The following is a 23287-nucleotide window of genomic DNA, read 5'->3' as shown; positions in this document are numbered from 1 at the left end:
CAAATTGTAAGATGGTTTTTATACATTTTTAAACTCCTTGGTTATTGAACCCAGGCGACAAATATCAATTGAAGGCAACTTTGGGACATATGGTGATTTTACTAAATATTTATTGGGCAGAAGAGTCCAATTCTTTTCATAGACTTGTCCTCAACCAGAAAAGGAACCAAGAGTCTTTCTGGTCTTAAAAACACCAATCAGACAAATAATAGAAGAAAATATGTAGGGTGATATTATCCTGAATACATACATTACTCTGATATCTGAGGTAGATAAGTTTTATTCTCTAACTTTTGACAATTGGTTGAAGATTGATGCTTTGCAATTTTAGTATATTGGATAAAGTGGCATTACCAAAAATATTGTGCTTAGCCCCAATTCCCTTGCAGTTTTATGTAAGGAATACACAAAGATGGCCACAGGATGCTTAATGGGAAGAGTACAGATTCTTAGAATGGTTGGTTTGCTTGATGCTCAAAAGGGTATTCCACACCCATTCACTCATTCCCTCACTAAGTATTTACTGAATGCCTACTATGTGCCAGGCCCAGTTATAGGCACTGAGGGCAGATCAGTGAGTAAAACACAAGTTCTATCTGGATCTAAATTTTGGTTATTCAACAATATCATCCTTGGTTAATTCATTTAACCATTTTGTTTCACATCGGAAAAAGAGGGAGTTACATTATTTTCATGTTTTTTTTTCAGTTCTAAAAGAAACGATTTTGCAGTGCTATGACTCTCTGTTTGGCATACACACTGTCTATTTAATTCCAATACAGGAGTTCATGAGGCTGTCTCCTCCCAACTTGCCAAACTGCTGACCTCTTAGACTCCCCCATCCCATCATCTCTTGGTCCACCCTACCCCCATCTGTCCCCTGACCTAAGTAGCACTGGAGGATCTATAAGTACACATGTATGTCACCAATATGTTGTAACAGCTTTGCTTCCCTGATATTCTAGCAGGACCAAATGAGTAAAAGCAGCCAGGGCAGCCACACAATTCCTAGACAAGTTGATATCCCCTAGCTGTATACTATTTTAGTTTTACTGGGCTTTCATTTGTTATTCATTAACACTCCTCAGGAGTAGAAGGAAGGAGACCCACATTTAACTAAAATCAGCCTGTGGTTTCAAGAATATCTTCCAGAGCAAAGGAAAGAAAGTAAAAATAATACATTAAGTATTAGTTAATCTTATTTTCCTTTATACACATGATTTTAGTTTATTGCTGTAATGAGAGTTTGAGGAGCTACATCTGAGAGGAAGAGAAATCCTCCAGCATCTCTATTTATCTCTAAAATGCACCAGATTGTACCACTTGGCATTTCATTTTTTTACATCTTTGCTGACTCTTCCATCACAATTTCTCTAGCTTAAAAACAAAACAAAAATATCCTTATCTATTCCAATAGAATAGTGAATTTCCTATAATTCTTAAAGATACACAGTACTCTCCAATGTTCAAAAAATAAGAGCAACAGTAAAAAAACAAAGGTACTCCCCATCAAAGCTAGCCTTTCACTAAGATAGTCTCATTTTTTCTCTTAACGTAGCAATGATATCAAAGGATGATAGCTAAAATTAGACCTTGCTGTGAAATATCAAATACCTTTGCTGTTCTTAGCACTGAAAATAGTTCAAACACGCACACTATGTTTTCATTTATTTCCTTATATCATATGAAGAGCCCAACGATACTGGAGATTGAAGAGACCTTGTTACCCTACCTGAGTTCCGTTAACACTAATTCTTTGGGGTACTAATAGAGGGTTTCTTTTTGACTAAGTAAGTTTGGGAGGCTCTGGTTAAATAAAATGGAAACATTCCTTTACTGTAGGACATCTCAGGGCCTTTAATATGCTAATATATATTGTGATTCTCCTAGAAGAAAATATTGCAAACAACATTTCCAAAGTCTTTGACCATTACAGCCTTTATTTAAAGAGTAATTCTGAGAAACACAAATCAAGTATAACACTCCCATTTTGAAGATGAGGAGATTCTGCTTATACTGGTTGGGACTTGCTCTGAGGTCACAGAGTTATTAGCACAGCTAGAGCTAGAACCTCTTGACTCCTAGCCAATGTTTCCTTCTAAAATAAGACAAAAAATGATTTTGAGATCCTAATGTTTTGTCCTCTGTCCTCTCAATACATTCCTAGCACTTTATCAGTTGTCTTAGGCACCAGTCACAAATCAAGAAAGAGCTGACACAGTCGCTATCCCAATTACATAATATTCTGGATTGGGATCTTTGGACCAATGATATTTGTGAGACACTTACATCACACATTTTAAACCTAGGCTATTCATTCTTCCAATTTTTTTCAAGTGGAGGTTCAAAAATGAACTCATTTACCAAAACATAAGTAATTTCAAATTTTTCTGTGAAAAATGCCATTGGTATTTTGAGAGGGATTGCATTGAATCTGTAGATTGCCTTGGGTAGTATGGTCACTTCAACAATACTGATTCTTCCAATCCAAGAACACGGTATATTTTTCCATCTGTTTGTGTTGTCTTCAATTTCTTTCATCAGCATCTTATAGTTTTTGGAGTACAGGCCTTTTGCCTCCTTAGGTTTATTCCTAGGTATCTTATAATTTTTGATGCAATGGTAAATGGGACTGTTTCTTTAATTTCTATTTCTGATATTTCATTTTTAGTGTATAGAAATGCAACAGATTTCTGTATATTAATTTCGTATCCTTCAGCTTTACCAAATTCATTGATGAGTTCTAGCGGTTTTCTGGTGGCATTTTTAGGATTTTCTATGTATAGTATCATGTCATCTGCAAACAGTGACAATTTTACTTCTTCCTTTCCAATTTGGATTCCTTTCATTTCTTTTTCTACTCTAATTGCTGTGGATAGGACTTCCAAAACTATGTTGAATAAAAGTGGTGAGAGTGGGCATCCTTGCCTTGTTCCAGATCACAGAGGAAATGTTTTCAGCTTTTCACCATTGAGTATGATGTGAGCTGTGGGTTTATCATATATGACCTTTATTACATTGAGGTTGGTTCCCTCTATGCCCACTTTCTGGAGAGTATTTATCACAAATGGATGTTGAATTTTAGCAACAGCTTTTTCTGCATCTATTGAGAAGATCATATGGTTTTTATTCTTCAATTTGTTAATATAGTATATCACACTGATTGATTTATGGATATTGAAAAATCCTGGCAATCCTGCCTGGAATAAATCCCACTTGATCATGGTGTATGATCCTTAATGTATTGTTGGGTTTGGCTTGCTAGTATTTTGTTGAGGATTTTTGCATCTATGCTCATCTGTGATATTGACCTATAATTTTCTTTTTTTGTAGTATCTTTGCCTGATTTTGGTATCAGGGTGATGGTGGCCTCAAAGAATGTTCAGAAGTGTTCCTTCTTGTGCAATTTTTTGGAATAGTTTCAGATGGTTAGGTGTTAACTCTTCTCTAAAGAGTTTGGTAGAATTCACCTATGAAGCCATCTGGTCCTGGACTTTTGTTTGTTGGGAATTTTTAAATTACTGATTCAATTACATTACTGGCAATGGATTTGTTCATATTTTCTATTTTTTCCTGGTTCAGTCTTGGGAGATTGTACCTTTCCAAGAATCTGTCCACTTCTTTTAGGTTGTCCATTTTTTGGCCTATAGTTGTTCATAGTAGTCTCTTATGATCCTTTGTATTTCTATGGTGTCAGTTGTAACTTCTCCTTTTTCATTTAAGATTTTATTGGTTTGGGCCTTCTCCCTTTTTTCTTCTCAATGAGTCTGCCTAAAGGTTTATCTTTTCAAAGAACCAGCTTTTAGTTACGTTGATCTTTTCTATTGTTTTTTTAGTCTCTATTTCACTTATTTTTGCTTTGATTTTTATGATTTCTTTCCTTCTACTAACTTTAGGTTTTGTTTGTTCTTCTTTCTCTAGTCCCTTTAGGTGTAAGGTTAGGTTCTTTATTTGATATCTTGTTTCCTGAAGTAAGCTTGTATTGCTATAAACTCCCCTCTTAGAACTGCTTTTGCTGCATCCCATAGGCTTTGGATCACCATGTTTTTGTTTTCATTTGTCTCTAGGCATTCTCTAACACTATATACAAAAATAAACTCAAATGGATTAAAGACCTAAATGTAAGCCTGGATACTATAAAACTCCTAGAGGAAAACATAGGCAGGACACTCTTCGACATAAATCACAGCAATATCTTTTTGGATCCTTCTCCTAAAGTAAAGCAAATAAGAGAAACAACAACAACAACAAATGGGACCTAATTAAACTTAAAGGCTTTTGCACAGCAAAGAAAACCATCGACAAAATGAAAAGACAAACTACTGAACAGGAGAAAACATCTGCAAATGATATGACCAAGAGGAATTAATATCCGACATATATAAACTGCTTATACAACTCAACATCAAAAAAACAAACAGAACTGAATAGACATTTTTCCAAACAGGAAAGGTAGATGGCCAACAGGCACATGAAAAGATGTTCAGCATTGCTAATCATCAGGGGAATGTAAATCAAGACCACAATGAGATATCACCTCACACCTGTTAGAATGGCTATCATTAAAAAGAACACAAATAACAAATGTTGGCAAGGATGTGGGGAAAAGAGAACACTTGTATACTGCTGGTGGGAGTGTAAATTGGTGCAGTCACTGTGGAAAACAGTATCGAGGTTTCTCAAAAAACTAAAAATAGAACTACCTTATGACCCAGCAATCCCACTCCTAAGTAAATATCTAAAAAAACCCAAAAACACTAATTTGAAAAGATACATGTACTCCAATGTTCATAGCAGCATTATTTACAATTGCCAAGATATGAAAGCAACCTAAGTGTCCATCCACAGATGAATGGATAAAGAAGGTATGGTATATACATACAACTGAATACTACTAAGTCATAAAAAAGAATGAAATTTTGCCATTTGCAGCAACATGGATGGATTTGGAGAGCATTACGCTAAGTGAAGTCAGATGGAGAAAGACAAATACTGTATGATATCACTTACATGTGGAATCTAAAAAATACAACAATCTAGTGAATAAAACAGAAAAGAAGCAGACTCACAGATACAGAGAACAAACTAGTGGTTACCAGTGGGGGGTAAGGGCAATATAGGGGTGGGGGAGTGGGAGGTATAAACTATTGGGTGTAAGATAGGCTCAAGGGTGTATTGTACAACATGGGGAATATACCAATATTTTTTAATAACTGTAAATGGAAAGTAACCTTTAAAATTGTAAAAAAAAAATTTTTATAAAAATAAAAAAGTAAAACAAAATTCCATCTCCTCTTTGCCACTGATTGTTGATCTTGTTTAGATACAGTTTTTTTTTTTTAACAGTACCTCCTTTTTTTTTTAAATTTTTTATTTATTAATTTATTAATTTATTTATGGCTGTGTTGGATCTTCGTTTCTGTGCGAGGGCTTTCTCTAGTTGTGGCAAGCGGGGGCCACTCTTCATCGCGGTGCGCGGGCCTCTCACTATCGCGGCCTCTCCCGTTGCGGAGCACAGGCTCCAGACACGCAGGCTCAGTAATTGTGGCTCACGGGCCCAGTCGCTCCGCGGCATGTGGGATCTTCCCAGACCAGGGCTCGAACCCGTGTCCCCTGCATTGGCAGGCAGATTCTCAACCACTGCGCCACCAGGGAAGCCCAGATACAGTTTTCTTACCTATAAAAAGGAGGCAGAACTAGCAATCATGAATTTATATGCAGTGCAGTTAATTCTGGTTACACTAACATTTATTATTCTAAATGTGGCTTAATGAATTGGAGTATATACTTATATTGTTATGAAATCAATATATCTATCCACACAATCAAATTACTATGATAAAAGCCAGGACCTTAACACTTTTGTTCTTGTATTTGGAGAATGAATGGAAAGAGTGTCTCTACTGAACCGCTGATCACATAGAGCCACAAAAACTCTTACATTAAATATCGACCAATGGCCATGAACTCCTAATGTGTCAGGAAATACCTTTGAACCTAGGGGCAAAAAACCAAGAAGACCTTCCAAAGATGACAACCACTGAATTAGAATAAAGAACTTGGGTCCTGAAGGTGGATGGAAAAGCTGAGTGTATCCCTATTTCCCATTGTTTGGGCATACAGATGTAGCCAGAACATAACTTCCTCTAAAAATGATAAATTAAGTGAGGGAGAAAATTATCTCACTTTTTTATTATGTGGTATTTTGCCTAAATATCCTTATGTTTCTTAAAAGGAGACATCTTTCCTTTAATGACCCATTAGTTTAAAAAAAATCTCTGGCACTGGGGAGTTAAGGATAAAGAGACAAGTTCCTAAACTGGGTTGTTTTTCTGCACACTAATGAAGTTCATAATTTAACTGGAGAAATTATTAGATACTTTTTCTCCTTATAACGGTATAAACCTCAGAGGAAAATGAGCTGCTTATGCATATATTCTCTTTATAATTCAAGAAATCCTCAAGGATTTAAAAAATATGCCCCAAATCAGAATGGCACTCTGTTGTCCTCTTAACATGGGTTCACACCATAAATCTTTATTTAAAGCATTTTCACTGGAGTTAAGTAGCAATGCTCTATGTTGTTTTTTATTTTTAATTATGGTTACTAAGCTTTTCATCTGAATGCTCTTATTTATTGAATTTCATTTTCCTTCAAAAAGAAGAAATTAAAATGAAAATTTTTGGTTGATAGAATGGTTAAATTTAACTTGGAAAAAAAAAGAAGACTTGGAGGGATAGAATCCTTGACTGCAAATTTATGAAATTTTATTATATGAAAGAGGTAGCACACATTCACTATAGTTCCAGAAGAGAGAATGTGAACTAATATATGGAAGTTAAAAGGAAAATTTGATTGCTCTCAACTGAAGGATAAACTTTCTTAAAATAAACTAAGGTAGTTGGCCATTTCCAAGTTTATCCATTAATGTTTGTGGCTTGTTTTAGTGTTTGATGATGCCCGTTAAGTGGAAGTAGTTGCAGGTATTAAAGGTCTATGGAAAAATATGGGAAAAAATTAAGTTCATCTATTTATTTTCCCCCTCAGAAAATGAGCAACTATCTTAATTTTGTTAAAACCTAACACAATATGACAAATTAGCCCAATCACACATTATAAAGTTGCTAAAAATGAAGTAAGAAGTTAGAGTTCAGATAAACACACTGCAATCTGGTATAATGAAATGCAGGTTTCCTCCGCTATCTGAAAGTAGGGAGCTCCTATGAAACCTTTCGTAAGCTGAAACGGAGTAAAGCGAAGAAGCAGTTACCCTAGGGCACATCTTGGTAACAGATGCACAGAATAAGTTGAGATAAGAGCACAGAAGCTCACAGACACAGTTCCAAACTATGCAGGCTTGATGCTGAGATGCTGCGTGTAGTTCCCAGGGAAGGAGCCTGGTGGTGCCGCTCTCACCAGGCTGCTCAGCGTGCACGCTGCCTCTAACAGGGCTTGCTGCAGAACAATCGCTGAACACTATTTTTGCTTTTCTCCTTTTTAAATAAAGGTGAAAATCCTCTTTAGACTCCTTTTGGTTAGCAAAAACAGGTACTAATGTAGGTCTTTTGTAAAAGCAAAATGGGGATACCTGTACTGGGCCAAAAGTCATGGAGAAGTAAGTGCCTTCCAGAATATTCCAAGAAGGGTAGAGCCACAAGACTTATTGGTTCATTATTGCCATTTAAAGATGGGTCTTTTGGGAATATTCTGAGTCTGCTATATGTACTGAGCTCACTTCAGGTTAGTGGGGCTACAAGAGCATAATAAAGAGAAAACATGAAGTTTGTAATTAGCAACCTGATTTTGTCACTTTATTATGTGTAGGATGTTAAAAAAAAAAAAAGTCATGGAACTTCTCCGGTCTTCAGTTTCTCATCTGTAAAATGGGGTTAAACAGCACCTGCCTCGCAAGTTACTTGTAAGGACTAAAGGAAAGAAGGTGTATGACAAGAATCTTGTAACCTGAGTGCTGTACAAATGTAAAGGATTACCACTTAAACATTAATAGGGGCTATTAGAATCACCTCATTCCCCTCTTTTCTGATTTCCTTCTGTTTCTCAGATTTTTCTAATTACCTTCAAAAATTACCTCTTAAATGACAGTACTCCACAGAGTTCTGTAACTGTTCTATAAATGACCATAGTCATTTATAATTATAAGGGAAAACACCCTATCATATCAATGTCATCCATTCCCTAAACTTCAACCATCACATATAAGGTGATAATTTTCAAACCTACATTTCTAATGCAAACCTTTCTCTGGAACACCAGAGCGGTATTTTCAAATCCTTTACTGGATTCCCCACTTGGATCCCTACTAAAGTCTTTCCTTCTTTGAAATCTGATTGGTTGCCAAGTCCTATTGACTTTGTAAGCAAATATTAAACCCTTATGCTCTGATTGCTTTTGTGGAATTTGGAGAGCTTTTACAGACTCTCCACTTGAGCATCAGGACTTGGAGTTACGGTTGCTCCACAATTAAGCAATGTTACTGCTCTCCTTGTCTCTCTCTGTATTTCCTTGCTAATACAGCCACACTGGATTATCCTCTAACACCACTGCCTTAGAATGTTTCTCACCTACATTTAGTTGCTATATGAGAACCCGTATAATCTTAGATTTCCTATGACACTGGGAACTCAGAGGCCAAGATGCAGGAATCCTTAAAGGCTTCTTGGAGATACTAAATGTCCATAGGGAGAAAGAAGATGGAAGAGCATCTCCCAGGATTTGTCCACTCCACCAATTCCTCACTATTTGGAGCTCCTCAACATGCTGTGCTGTTTTTAAGCATAATTTGTAACCTAGAATATCCATTCTGCACTGGCTGCTTGGCATTCTAAGGCACATATTCAAGATACCATGCAAATGTCATCCTCATCAAAGCTTCTGCGAGGCTTCCCAGATTAAGTTAGTATCTCCTGCTCTGTTTCCAGGGCGCTTTACACACTCACACGGTAAAAGCATTTAACCCAAGCTGTCATCATTTTTTGTTTACATGTCTCGGCCCCTTCTGGATATCAGTTCCTTGACGGCACTGACTATGTCTCCTGCATCTCCATATAGCCACTGTCTAGCCCAGCACCCGTCCCAGGGCCGAGGTAGAGTCTTTTTGGGTAACAGAAAGAAGAAAGGTGTTACAAAAGCAGAGTCTGTTAAGCAGTAGTAAAGCCCAACCTCAGTATTTAGGACTAATTGGGAAGAATGGAAAAATGACAGGCCAAATGCGTCAAAAGCACCCTGCAGGACGCCTCTCACAGGAGAGACGAAGGGTAAATATTTTGGTGGATTTATTCAAATTGCAGCTAGGAAAAAGACTAAGAGAAATTACAGAATAAATGTAAGTCTTTTATAATTGGCAGAGCACTTCCATATTACATGTGTTTTCCAAATTATTTGAGAAAATTTGAAGAATGCCCAACTGCTTTTTTACTTTTAAACTTCCACCGGTGTTCCTGTTTACCTAATATCACAAGTTTGTGCACTAACCATTTGAAAGCCTTGCTTCAAGAAAGTGAATTTCAACCTCACTTTGTCCCAATTAGAGCAAATACCAAGGCGGCGACATTTAAACAAATATATCTGATTCCTTCTGAGGGTGAGAGTATAGGGGACCTTTCTCACTTCTGATACCCAAAGAGAATATTTCTGTCCCTGGACCTTCCCAGGTCCTGGGATTAGGCAGGGAGGCTGTGTATCTGAGCTGGGGCAGCAGTGAAGCAAAGAAAGCACCCAAAAGTGTGTGGAAGTGGAGCTTCTGTGCTAATGCTCCCTGGCTCTTTTCTTAAAGATAAATGGAGGCATCGAGGGCGAAGTCAATTCTATAAATAGTAACTGACAGCCAACCGCCTATAGGGAGTTTGGGTAGGCCCTGCAGGGATCAAGAAATGAGTAAACACTACTGAGAAAAAATTATTGATAATTATGTTTAGGAATATTGTGTAACAAGGCAAGTAATGGAGATGTGCATTCCAGTTTTCTACCACTGAGAAAAGTTCTTACAATTCTGTCCTAAATCTTTTGAGGTTGAAAAAAATTTCTGTTATCTTATGTCTGAAACCAGTACCTTGATACATTGCCAACTGTATATCTTACAAATAAATGAGCATATTATCCAATGTTCATTGGTCTTTCAGACTTAACAATTATTACAATAAATTGCATTACTTCCTTGAAGCCCTTCACCTCAAAGAAACAATAATGTTGAATTTATATTCTATAAAATCTATGTATCTGACAAATATAATGTTTACTTTTCAATTAATTTGAATCTGGAAAGTTTAAACAGAAACAAAACACTTAAAAGTCAAAACTTCCAATTGTGTGACTAAGAAAACATTTTGGACATTATCTACATTTAACAGCCCTGTGCATTTAACTCCCTGTCTGTATAAAAAGATGTTCAGAACAAACATCTACTCTTCATTTCTCCTCTCACCCCTCGTCTGGGTAGATTTTATTTATGCATTAGATGACCTTTTTGGCCATTAGAACCATCTTGCTTCAGCAGTTAATTAACACAAGTACCATAATTTAATACAGTTAATGCTACTTGATGCCCTTTAATGTAACTTCCATTAGTAATATTATTGTAGTATTACCCTGTAAATTAAAATGAGAGCAAGACTAAGAGAGCCACTCTTTAATTAAGGTACTGGCACACTGCACTCGTCTATTATTCACTAGAGAAAATCACTCTGATCTACTGAAGCAGGACATCCATAAGTCAGAATTAGTCCATGAAGATTATTAGGTTTATTGAACAATGTAAGTAACATGGAGTTGCTGAGATTGCCAACGGCCATATGCCCTCTTTTTCCTCCATTATCTTAATAAATACACAATAAGAGTGAGTAAATGGAAGCAAAATATGTATGTAGCAAAAGAGGCATAAATTTTTTATGATGTGATTATAGTTGTCACCAATAAAATTGGTATCAGATGTGTCACATGCTAAAAAGAACATAAATGCTACATTAGTTTAATAACAATCAAAACATCATTTTTATACCAAATAATACAAGTCAGTATAAAACATAAAGGCCATATACACATGGGCACAGGAAGTAGAAAACTGGAATTCACAGTCAATTGTTTTTGTTTCGTAGCTTAATATTTCAAGGTGAAAAAACTTGTAGTATTATGTGTCCACTATTCTAAGGAAATTTACCCACTTTCCCCAAATAACTCACGCCAATTCTCACATCATGGTGGGGGTGGGGGTGGAGTGACAGGTAGAAAAATATCATTACAATGATCAGACATAGACATGTAAAAGTAAGTCAAACATTGCAATCACATCAAGGATGGTAGAGGGCATGGGTTGAGGGAAGCAAAGACAGTTATATTTTGGAAAGTTTATATTTATGATATTCTTGAAAAGAAATTTTAGTACTTTCTTTTAGAGATCATCAATTAATGTTCAATCCTCCTATAGATTATTTACTATGTAGGAAAAAGACGACTCAGGATTTTAACCCAACTGCAATTTTCAAGCGTATATCAGCTTCTTTGCGGAAAGGGCTGTGAACCAGGCAACAGCTCAACAGTTCCCTTAGTGGCTCCATCTTCCTTATATAACTTAGAAGCTGGAGATACGCCCGAGCCATCAGGCCTTGCTTCTTTAGTCCCTCCCTTAAGACTAAAAATACCCCAGCCATCTGGTACCTAGCACAGTACATGCCAGCATCAGTTTTGCCCTGAGGAATTTGGACAGAGTTTGGAGGTGACAGAGTGGAACCTTATGGAAGGGGCTCACCTCTATTGGACCTTTCTCTTTTGCCCAGCTGCTTCCTCACCAGCTTTCAGTTGACTGGTGAACGGGAAAAGACAGTGGAGGTGAGCCCCAGAGAAGGGAGGAGGGCTCCTCCAAACTCCTCAGAACCATTGAAATGCAGTTGAAGGATACTACTAGGATGAAGGATAAAAGAAAAATGAAAAATCTGGTGGGATTCTACATTTCTAACATGGCACCTTTAAGTGACAGTAAGTCCGACTCCAATAGAGAATGCACCAAAATGCTTTTAGCTTTAAAGTGTATTTTACATTCTCTTAAATAATCAGAGGGAACAAAAATGAATATCTAATAACAGAAATAAGCCCAAACAATGTTTATTTTCCAGCCAAAAACCTCACAAGACTGCCTTTTTTATAAGTGAAAAATGAGAGTTTTAGGGGAAGTTGGGCTATAAGGATTTTGGCTTAGATTAAGGATTTCTCAAACTGTAAGTAAGCTGACCTAGATGATTCTACCTAACAATATAGATCACCCTAGGATTCAAATTCACATCTCAGCTTATTAATTTTGACATTTATTCTTGTAGATAAACAGAATGCTTGTTACTTTGTTGTGGTATGCTATTGTTAATAATATCAACATCAGGGCTTCCCTGGTGGTGCAGTGGTTGAGAATCTGCCCGCCAATGCAGGGGACATGGGTTCGAGCCCTGGTCTGGGAGGATCCCACATGCTGCGGAGCAACTAGGCCCGTGAGCCACAATTACTGAGCCTGTGCGTCTGGAGCCTGTGCTCTGCAACAAGAGAGGCCGCGATAGTGAGAGGCCAGCGCACCGCGGTGAAGAGTGGCCCCCGCTTGCCGCAACTAGAGAAAGCCCTCGCACAGAAACGAAGACCCAACACAGCCAAAAATAAATAAATAAAATTAAAAGAAAAAAAAGAAACCAAGCCTCCTTAGTGCCCACCAGAGCTTCTTAAAAAAAAAAAAAAAATAATAATAATAATATCAACATCAACTGTTTTTATATATTGTATGTTCCCAAGAATAAGATACTGGAAACTGATCTTTTGCTAAAATATTCATGAGTACAATAGCTGCATTTTATTATAAATCACAAACTCATATTTAACGTCATAGCTCCACACTGCTCTCGTGTCATGCCCTGGTCGTATATGAACTCTAGAACCCACAAGCTCAATATTGAACCAGTGCATATTTCTCTCGGAAATATGATTTTGCTCTAAAGATATTTTCATCAAACTTCACCAAACCTTGGTTAAAAGTTTTAAAAGAGGCTCCATAGCTAAAGATTCTTGACTCTTCCATGAGAAACATGAAGCCAGAACAAAGCTGAGAGTAGGCGGCCATCAGTTCCTGCTATTCTCCGTAAGTCAGATTCCATAAGGTAAAATTCTGAAACCTTTGCCACCTTACTGAGGTCACGCCCACCACCCCATTCTGCGTGCCCACTCTGGCTCTTACTTAACAGCAGTGGCCACTTCTTCATTCTAGTGCACAAGTGTACCAACACTATTATTAAAGGTGGTTTGAGACAACTCTCTGAAGCCCAGGGAGTCTCAACACTTCTCCAGTCTCTGAGGACTAGGCAGCCCTAAGGGGTTACTGGAAGCCAGTAATCAATGAATCTGGACTTATCTGTTTAGCTTTTATGATTAACTAAACCTATAGGATGTATGTACTGTTTATATTCTTATCCTCATATATTTTGATTGAAAGCTCTCTTGGCATTTTTAGAACGATTATTGCTTTGCTTCACATTTCCTTGTTTTTTTTCCCAATGTGCTCTCTACTCCACTCTTACCTTTAGTTTTCCCTACTCATCATCTCATGCTTCAACTCCCATCAGTTGGCTATTCTGGTAGCATACCACACTTCAAAATCTGGTTGAGAATCTCTGTGTTGGTGGTCCTGGTTCTCATTATTCAAGTTTTTCATTTAAATGTCTTCAAAATCCCTGGAAACTTGCTCAATTGTGTCTCTGGTATATTATCAAAACAAAGATATGCCTGACTGGGAGCATTAATGCATTTGAACTCTGGTGCATCCGTAATTGACTGACAAAATGAAGGCAGCCTGAGTCAGGTTCATATTTTAAATGATAGCATATCCTTTTAAGATAATAACATCCAAAACCTGAAAAGTAGAGCTTGCCCCTCTTTAACAAATGCAGTGTATTTCCTAAATGCTTTCGGCTATGATTTAATAAATGTAAAGAGATATAACTTTCACTTCCAGAACTTTTTTGGTACGATATAACAAAACATAAACAGAGAGTTGAACCATGCTGAAACTCTCTCTTGCATTCAAAAACAATAGTAAGGGGGCTTCCCTGGTGGTGCAGTAGTTGAGAATCTGCCTGCCAATGCAGGGGACACGGGTTCGAGCCCTGGTCTGGGAGGATCCCACATGCCGCGGAGCAACTAGGCCCGTGAGCCACAATTACTGAGCCTGCGCGTCTGGAGCCTGTGCTCCGAAACAAGAGAGGCGGCGATAGTGAGAGGCCCGCACACCGCGATGAAGAGGGGCCCCCGCTTGCCGCAACTAGAGAAAGCCCTCGCACAGAAACGAAGACCCAACACAGCCATAAATAAATTAATTAATTAATTAAAAAAAATACTCCTCTTGAACTGATTAAAAAAAAAAAAAAGCAAGATTATAACAAAAAACAAAAAACAAAAAAACAATAGTAAGATGTATTTCTTGTTTTTCAGTCCCTTTTACAGAGCAGCTGGCTTTGTTCCCCTGGCTTCGTTACCTTAAAGACTTAAACCACGCCCTGACCTAGGGAGTTCCTTGTTCTCAAGTAAGATGCTTTTTTTTTGGCCTTTGGTTTAAATTCTAAGAAATCCTGCCAGTTTCAGGTTCAGTGACAGCAAGTCTGGGATCACAAATTACTGCTGAGTTAGAAGGGTCTCAAACGCCTCAGAACCTACCTCTAGGCTGGCGTTCCTGAGAAAATGTTACAGTAGAAAGGGACAAATGTCACTCTACGGCTGCAGGAGCAGCAAATTGGCCTTTTCTTTGGACACACCCATTCTCATTCAAGTCAGACAGTCGTTTTCTTACCTTCCGTGAACCTTTATGTCTGAGATGGCGTAAAAGTAGCGTGCCAAGTGTAGCTCATCTACAAATATTTCCCCAACGGCAGGTCTCAAAAGCCTTATCCTCAGGTCTGTGACAGTGAAGAAATCTCTGAGTTTCTTGGTTGTATCCAGTTGTCCGTAGAGGGACGCCATATTGCGCAGCCAAGGTCCGGCAAAAAACGCGAACCTATCTTTGATTTCAAAGTGGATTATTTTGCTATTTGTCATATACCCTGTGGAGTACTCTTCGGTGCAAATGATTTCTAAGACCGTATGCTGTGATAAATCCTTCACGGATTTAGGATCCATGTGGAAAGCATCTAAGCAGTCTGTGGCGTAATACTGATAGGGCTGCCACGTTCGTCCATAATCAAGAGATTTCTCCAGGATCATTTGGTCTGGACGCCCCGATTCAAAGGTAATAACTATGTTGTCTGTGAGCTCAATAGTTTTGCTCCAAGACAGAGTGATGTTAACCTGGAGAGGCTTGGGATACTCTTTCCAAGTAGCAGACTGCCAAAATGTAGAGGGATGTCTTCCTTCAAAATCAAACATCAGCTCAGGTGGATGTGCCAGCTCCGGGGTACTTGCGTCACACTCATTATTGCACATGTAGGGGTTGCCCTGTGGAAGAAGAGCAAAAGAGGGTGCATCAAAACACTGGTGTGACACAAGTCTTGCCATATTGCTGTTGCTGAGTGGGAGGCTAGGAGAAAAAGAAAAAAAAAAAAAAAAAAAACCAACAACAACCTGCTTGCAGTAATCATTTTTATTTGCCTTAACTGGATTCTCCTCTTTAATAGCTTAAAAAAAAAAAAAAAAAAAAAGAGGCAATATGGTAATTTTCTTGTCTTATTTCCTTCCATGGTCTTTAAGAAATGAAAACAGTTTATTTATCCCATGTGTGTTAGACCCATAATGTGATCTCAGAAGCACAAAGACACTGAGCAGCTGTCTAACAGCTCAATACCTCCGCATCCTCTTACAAAGATGCTATAGAAAAGCAAGGAAACTCCTCCATGCCTCAAGGACATTCCTCAAGAGCACAATTTTTTAAGAAGTCATTTTTCCAGTAAAGCTTTAGAATTAGCAATGAACCGTAGATACCTGTGTCCTGTTTGGGAAACAATACCCCCATACGACACCCAGCTTCTTTTTGCTTCACCTCAAATCCATCATACTTAACTGGGTCCCTGCTTCATAAAGCTTGTTTTTAAAGCATTTACTTTGTTCACCACAAATCATTAAAATGTGGTACACTACAGGCTCTGGGGCTTGGTCCCAACATCTGCCATCCTATTAGCTAGAGGCAAGGGGATTGCTCAGGAAAGACTTTGGGCGGGGGTATGCTCCAACTTATCAGGACAGGAGAATCCAGTACTTAATTAGAAGGTTTTTGCAAACAGTCACAGCCACTTGATGTATTACTCTGTGCCGGCCCACGGTCAGCTCTCCGTGGATGTTAGCCATTATTATTATTTTCCCTCACACAAAGGCTAATTCCTTCACAGTCCACTCTAACAAGAAGCTGAAAATAAGTCTCCTTGTCGTATATCACAACAAGTTATAACACCACTTATGTGAAACTAAATGGCTGCTCTCAGGTTTCATTGGTAGACTGATTCTATGGCAAACAACTGGCTCCCCAACTTTGGTTTATTTTGTGTTTTAAAAAATGGTATCATTTGGAGTCAACTATTCAGGTATTTCTCTATTACCCTGTACTGGGTAATTATAAGCATGAATGGGTGAAAGAATCGATCTTCTGACATTGTCCTTAGGCTTTCTCTTGTAAGTACAACTAGATTTTTTCTTTTTTCCTTTTCATGAACTGAGACCTTTTCATCATATCTGCAGGATGCATGAGCTGGATCTCAAATAATGAATTTACACTTTAGACATTAATGCTCAGTTACCAGCTGACTCCTGTGAAATGTAAGACGAACATTGGAGACTTGCTTTGGCCTCCCTAGAGGCAACTTTCTCCTGCCTAGTCAGCTAATACTTTCACTCTCTCTTTTCCATTAATGCAACTGAATCCTAATGCTGGCAACAGGTTTGGGGGTCTGAGTGTAATTGAGATGGGGTAGGAGAAAGGAGAGAAGGTACTTTATTTGAGGACCAGAAATGTTTTAAAAATATATTCAAGGCATCAGTGATAATGGAAATGTTTCTGTTCTCTCTTGAATTTCAATTCCCTATTCCTGATCCCAGCATCTGTGGCACTATTTATAGTATCCCCCTCATAGTGAGCCAATGGGGGCAAAATAAGTTTCTGTTCCAGGTGGAATAAATCACCAAATTTATTATTATTTAAACTCTCTTAAGCATACCAGAGAGCCAAATGCAGAGCTCTGCAAACTGGCAAAGGCTTTTTATGGAGGGCTATAAATATTGTGGAATCTGTCAGGATTTATAAATTCTAAATATATGGAAATGCACATTTTACTGGAAGGGGTCAGATTTACACAAATCACACCTTCATTTGAAATTTACTGGAAAAAATATGGTCACTTCAAACTCTGTCAGCAGGTAGCCATCTGCACAATCATTAACTTGGATGCTACCACCTTTCTCCTGACAAAAGCGTCTTCATCTGAGGTCAAGGGTATTGAAACACAGGAAATCAACTCTGCGGGATACACCAAAGTGAGTTATCAGACATTTGTATTAAGTCTTGTTGAAATATAGCATTTCTTTGATTTCTGCTTAGATACACAGAGCTCCTCAGATGCGGACAGGGTCTGTGACAAAAAAGGAGGCACAGCTAGCTGACTCTGGGTGTGGGTCAATACTAGTAAACCTGTCTTAGAAAATAAGCTTGAAGATATCTATTTAAAAAGCACTCGTTTCTACATTTGATAAAAGGTGTTGACAATACCCAGTGTTTATTTAGCACTTATAGATCATTTACTTTACATACATTATCCTGGGTAATCCTTTTCATCCCTAACTTACGGAAGAGAAAAGTGAGGCATACAGAAGTGTTAAGTAACTTGTCCAAGGTCATATAACAGAGTGAGTAAGGGGTGGAGCCGGAACCCACTTTTCCTGCACCTGACCTGGCCCATTCAACTCCTAAGTCAATGGAATTCCCTATGATGCAATCTAGTCTTGGAAACAAGAGTTGACTGGTAGAACAGAAGAGCCTATGACCAAATGAGTTTGGAAAACACAGCCTAAGGTCTTCTTGCCTTGGAGAGCCCTAATGAGCATTATCATACCTCTGAGATGCCCTGACGTTAAGAACCTTCCTTAGCTTCATATATTACCTAGTTTCAGAAACTTATTTGACCACGGATCCCCTTTTTGTTTTAGTAACCCCTATTTATATACCACATAAGTATAGATTCCTGGAGAGCATCCTTTGAGATTCTCTGCTTTGTATTACTCTTAAAGTTGTAAACATGTGGATGGATGCCAAACAACAGGGCACAACCCGAAGTTTTAGTTGTTTAATGAAGACATAGCCACATCCAGCACTGTCTGCTTTTGTTCTGGAGCGGGACACCCTTCCACTTGGGCTGAGAAGATAGCCAGACCAGGATAAATGCTTACACCTACATCAAGTTGTCAGCCATCAAAATGCATGCCAGGGAAAGGGGAAAATTTTGTTTCTTTGCACTGATCTGGTAGTTTAAGCTTCATGTATTCAATAATTATTTATTGACTGCCTACTGTATTATTATATTTAAGGCACTTGTCTTGGCTCTCAGGATACAACAGTAGAAAAATCCAAATCCTTGCTTTTAGCAGAGCTTCCGTCTTAGTTGGGGAGAGATGCACTAAAAAACACAGATGTATAATGCTTTATAATGTTACATGAATGATAACTGCTATACAGAAAAATAAAGCCAATTAAAGGGGAGAATGCTGTTGGAGAAAGGATACTGACTGCAATTTTATATTGGGAGGTCAGAGAAAGTCTCGCCTCGAGAATATGACATTTGAGCAGATTAAGAACAATTCCCAGTTTACACAGGAGATAATCAGAGGCTGACCAAAATGACAGTTTCGTCCTTCATCTGACTCTACTCCTAGTGATAATTTCAGCAGCATAACAATTTATTGAAATTGATGAGTAAACAAATCATTTCAAATGAAAATCTACACCAAATGACTGTAGATACCAAAACCCAAACAAACAAACAAGAAATTGAACTATTCTTATTTCATAGCATCCGTGCTCTTTTAGGAGATTAATGATTTTATGGCCATTAACATAACTTACTGAGAGATAATGACATTGAGAGAAAATTAGCAGAGGAAAAAGAAAATCATTCTGATTCCCTAAGAAGAAACCCTGCATGCTGGGTGAAAGAGAAAAAAGAGGAAAATAAGAAAACCAAAGCTGAAAATCTTACCATTCTGGAAAGAGAAAGCTGGAGGTGAGATTATATGCTAAAATATTTAGTGTAAATATTTCATACGGGTGTGATCTGTAGTACAGCACTGTTGTTACAGAGAATTATCAATATGAAAACAATTGCTGTTAAAGGGATTAGATTAATTAAAATTTCAACTACTTCAACCACACCCTAAATCTCTCTAATACCAGCAACAATAAAATTTATATAAGAAAAATAACTTCTTCCTACTTGTGAAAGCAAAGAACACTTCTTGTTGCTAAATCTAGCAGTTTCAGGCATTAGCAAATGTAAGCATTATTTTGTGGCCAGCAGGCAGCCTTAAATAGATCTTAATTTAAGTCCTACAAGCAACAGATCCTTAGCTGATTGTCTATGGACAAAGCAGAAAATATTTATGACGGTGCTGATAATATTTATGCCATTAAGAGATGCCTAAATAATTAAACAGATATTGCTGCTAAATATTTCTATAACAATTAGAAGAAGATTGTGATGTTTAATTTCATTTAAAAAATAATGTAGTATTTTACCACTGGGAGAACTGAAGTTAGTTATTAATTAGCACTTTGTAGCCAAAGTGCAATGTTATTATTCTTCTTTAATGTCCTTTCAGAACTTAGAGGGATAAGTAAAATTTTAGATATGTTTGTACTGTTTCTATGGACAGAAGTGTTTTCCTTCTGGTAAGTGACACTATGAAAAGAACATCCTTTCACCTAAGATCTGCTAGATCCTTCAGAGTTAAAAAAGAAAATCCTATATAAGCAGTATACAGTGTAATACTTGTGGTTCCTACCATTGTGAACTTGCTTTTCCAGGCTTTACCTATTGGCAAAATATTGGTAATGACAGTTGGAACTATAGGGAATTCTCATGGGAGATCTGTTACAAACTTGTAAGTTACATGCCAAGCAGGCATGTACTTACAAGTGGCTGTGAGAAGCATTTGAGTTAACACTTACATAGATTGTGAAAAACACTGAGACAGAGCTGCCTTCCAACCATTTGCATCTGGCTCATCCTTGCTTGTTTTATTGGTAAGGGACAGTAAGGAAAAAAAAAAAAAAAAAAGACACAAAGGCAAGGGGAGCAGAAACTGCATTCTGAGATAGTACTCCAGACCTGTTCCCACTGTGACTTTGAAATGGACATCACTATGGCTTTGCCAGTGCAAGGCTTTCGAAGGATGAAGAAACCAGTAGCACAGTCCCCTGCTCACCTCTCAGACAGACAGACCATGAGCAACATGCTTTAGCTGCTAGGCTGGGCTATCGCCTTCAGGAGATGGCTTTTTCTCCTCTTTAAATACAGCTCATTGGGAGCCAACCAAGCAGGACAGTTTCTGGGAGGCTGGTGATTGACCTCTTTATATCAGAGGGGTAATTTTTGGTTGGAGGGACCCCCACTCCCAGTCCTTTCTTGGAACTTCTTGGTCTTGGAACTTATAGATTTTTTCTTGGCTATAATAAAGGGGAAAGGCCCATCCTTTATGAATTTTTGGATGAAACTCAGACTACTCTGAGTATGGGAGCTGATGTTTAATTAGTCATGCTGAGGTGCCCTCTTCAGGCCTTACAACTTTGTTACTGACATAAGGGAGAACAGAGAGAAATCAGACCCAGAGGTAAGAACAATCCAAGATAGTGGGTATCTTCCCCAGAAATCTGAAAGATAAATATCAGTGCCACCAATACTGACAAGCCTTGATGCCCACAGCTATGGGGATAGACTCTATATATCCTCAGATGAGAAAGGCCCATAAAGCAGTGTGCTTCCAGTTGTCCATTGTATCTTTGGAAACAAGGGCAGCAATCTCTTCAAATGGCACTGAAATCTCACTTTGTAACCTGCCCTATTGATTGGCATGTTGGGTCCCAATGTAGGGCATATACGTGGTAACAACACAGCCTGAATATTATGGGACTGACCCAACTAAAATATTCTGAAACTGGTGTTACAAAAGTACCTATGTATTTGTCAGAGTATGAATCCCAACTTTTAGTTTGGGAAATACGGCCACTCTAAGAATGACAGAAAATACAGAATTTTGTTTTTGTAACTCTGAAGTTAAAGACCTACTACTCCATTTTCTAATGGAACCCCTTGCCCATCACAAAGATCCCTCCCTGCCATAGACACAGGCTTAAGGCCTGACCGAAGCTGTTGCCTGTTTCCATCTGCTTGCTGACAACACTAACCGTGTGTGGACTTTTTAACTCAAGAATAAAGACGGGAGGGCTTAACTTTTCTACAACAAGAATTCTAGAAGCCGTATCACAGATTACGAGCCATAATAAGACACCGGTGTAAATCCCCAGAGAATTATGGTTAGGATTTTCAAACTGGTGAAGGCTGCAGAGGTCAAGAAAACCAAGTTTCTAAGAAGGAGCCAATAAAAGTCTCAAGCCACAAGCCACAAAAATGGATTCCTATATAGCAATCTAAATCATTACTTTGTATGTACTGAAGAAAAAATAAATATTCATAGAATCAAGTGGGTTCAAAAGTGAATATCTACAGAAAACACTGTAGTAAGCTGACACTATTGTAATTGGTAGGGCAATTGCTTTTACAAATTTATTTTCTTAATAAACATTACTTAAAAATCTTTGGTACAGTATTTTGCCTTATAGATAGTCTCAAAATAGACCAGAACACAGACACTTAAATAACACAAAGCTGAAGCAAGCTGTCAGCAGTCTAAGTTAAAGTAATTTGAAAGAAACAAGGTGAATAAAATAACACGAAGGCAGGAATGTTCTGCACCCTGATGCCATCATGCATTGTGAGAATTAGTTTGAGCATTTTGAATCCTGAAAGATCAGATTTGATTCTCAAAACTTGCTTCCTTTTTCTCTCACATGAGAAAGTAAGTCCAAGATCTGCTTGACGTCCACCTTCTGAAAACCACCAACTTTAAGAGAGTATAGGAAGACCAAAACATCCTCTGTTGAAGTGATCACTTAATCACGAGAGGCAGGAAGGTATCTTCCCAATGTGACACTCAAATGTGATTGGGTTTTGGTGTGTCTATTCTGATTTCTCATACTCCTTATTTCTTTCAAATGTCTCTCTTCCAAGTTCATTAGCTGTTTACTGGGTACCATTGCTATTTTTAAAGTATTGTGAAAAACACAGAAATCATATGATAAAATATTTACAATTTAGTGGTGAAGTTTAGACCTAAACAAGCAACAATCACATGTTTCTCAGATTGGTTACTCATGCTCTCAGAGAGAGCATCAGGTGTCCTTGAGGGTAATCAGTGTCACTAACAACCCTATACAACTTCCTGGAGTTTCACCCCTTGGTACATAATTAAACATATTTTTATACTAAAAACAGAATTTTATGGAGTAAGATGCAAAAATAAATGTGCAAGTGTTTTTAGGAAAAGATACAGAGACATTTCAAGCTTGGAACAGATTTGGATGTAGGTGTCAAAGCCCACTGAACAAGAGTATGAAGGAGGAGGAGTCTGGGGGGCTCAGCTGGGTGATAATTTATTCTACTCCACCACCCTTCCTGCATATGATATTTCATCCAAACTGCCCTGCAGTGGTTGCAGCACCACTAGCCTTATCCAGGCTGAGAATTGTGAATTAAACTATCCCAGCATCAAATCCCAGTCTGAAAATATTTGCTGCTCTCCACCCCTATGGTAATCCAGGTAGTATTCTTCATACACTAAAATTTCCATGTTTTATTTTTTTTCAGACTTTAAATATAATGTTTTTAATATTCAAATTAATGCAATCTTGTAGTAGAGTTATTATCCTATTATTTTATTAGTGTTATTTTTTATTGGCATATAGTTGCTTTACAATATTGTGTTAGTTTATATTGTACAGCAAAGTGAATCAGCTATACATATACATATACCCCCTCTGTTTTGAATTTCCTTCTCATTTAGGTTACTACAGAGCATTGAATAGAGTTCCTTGAGCTATATACAGTAGGTTCTCATTAGTTATCTATTTTATACATAGTATCAATAGTGTATATATGTCAATCCCAATCTCCCAATTCATCCTACCCACTTTCCCCTTGGTATCTATACATTTGTTCTCTA

General features: G+C 37.8%; 1 protein-coding gene across 2 annotated transcripts in view; it reads right to left on the bottom strand.

Annotated features, from left to right (window-relative positions):
* NTNG1 (netrin G1) overlaps nucleotides 1-23287 on the bottom strand; it is a 334261-nt gene that overhangs the window by 144440 nt on the left and 166534 nt on the right. For both annotated transcript variants that reach the window (XM_057536007.1, XM_057536066.1), the window contains exon 3: nucleotides 14829-15469. In XM_057536007.1, coding sequence (XP_057391990.1) covers nucleotides 14829-15469 — 641 coding nt within the window. The remainder of the gene's footprint in view (nucleotides 1-14828; nucleotides 15470-23287) is intronic.

The sequence above is a fragment of the Balaenoptera acutorostrata genome, chromosome 1, assembly GCF_949987535.1.
Source record: "Balaenoptera acutorostrata chromosome 1, mBalAcu1.1, whole genome shotgun sequence".
In the NCBI taxonomy this organism is placed as follows: Eukaryota; Metazoa; Chordata; class Mammalia; order Artiodactyla; family Balaenopteridae; genus Balaenoptera; species Balaenoptera acutorostrata.
This window is presented reverse-complemented; position numbering and strand designations above follow the sequence as displayed.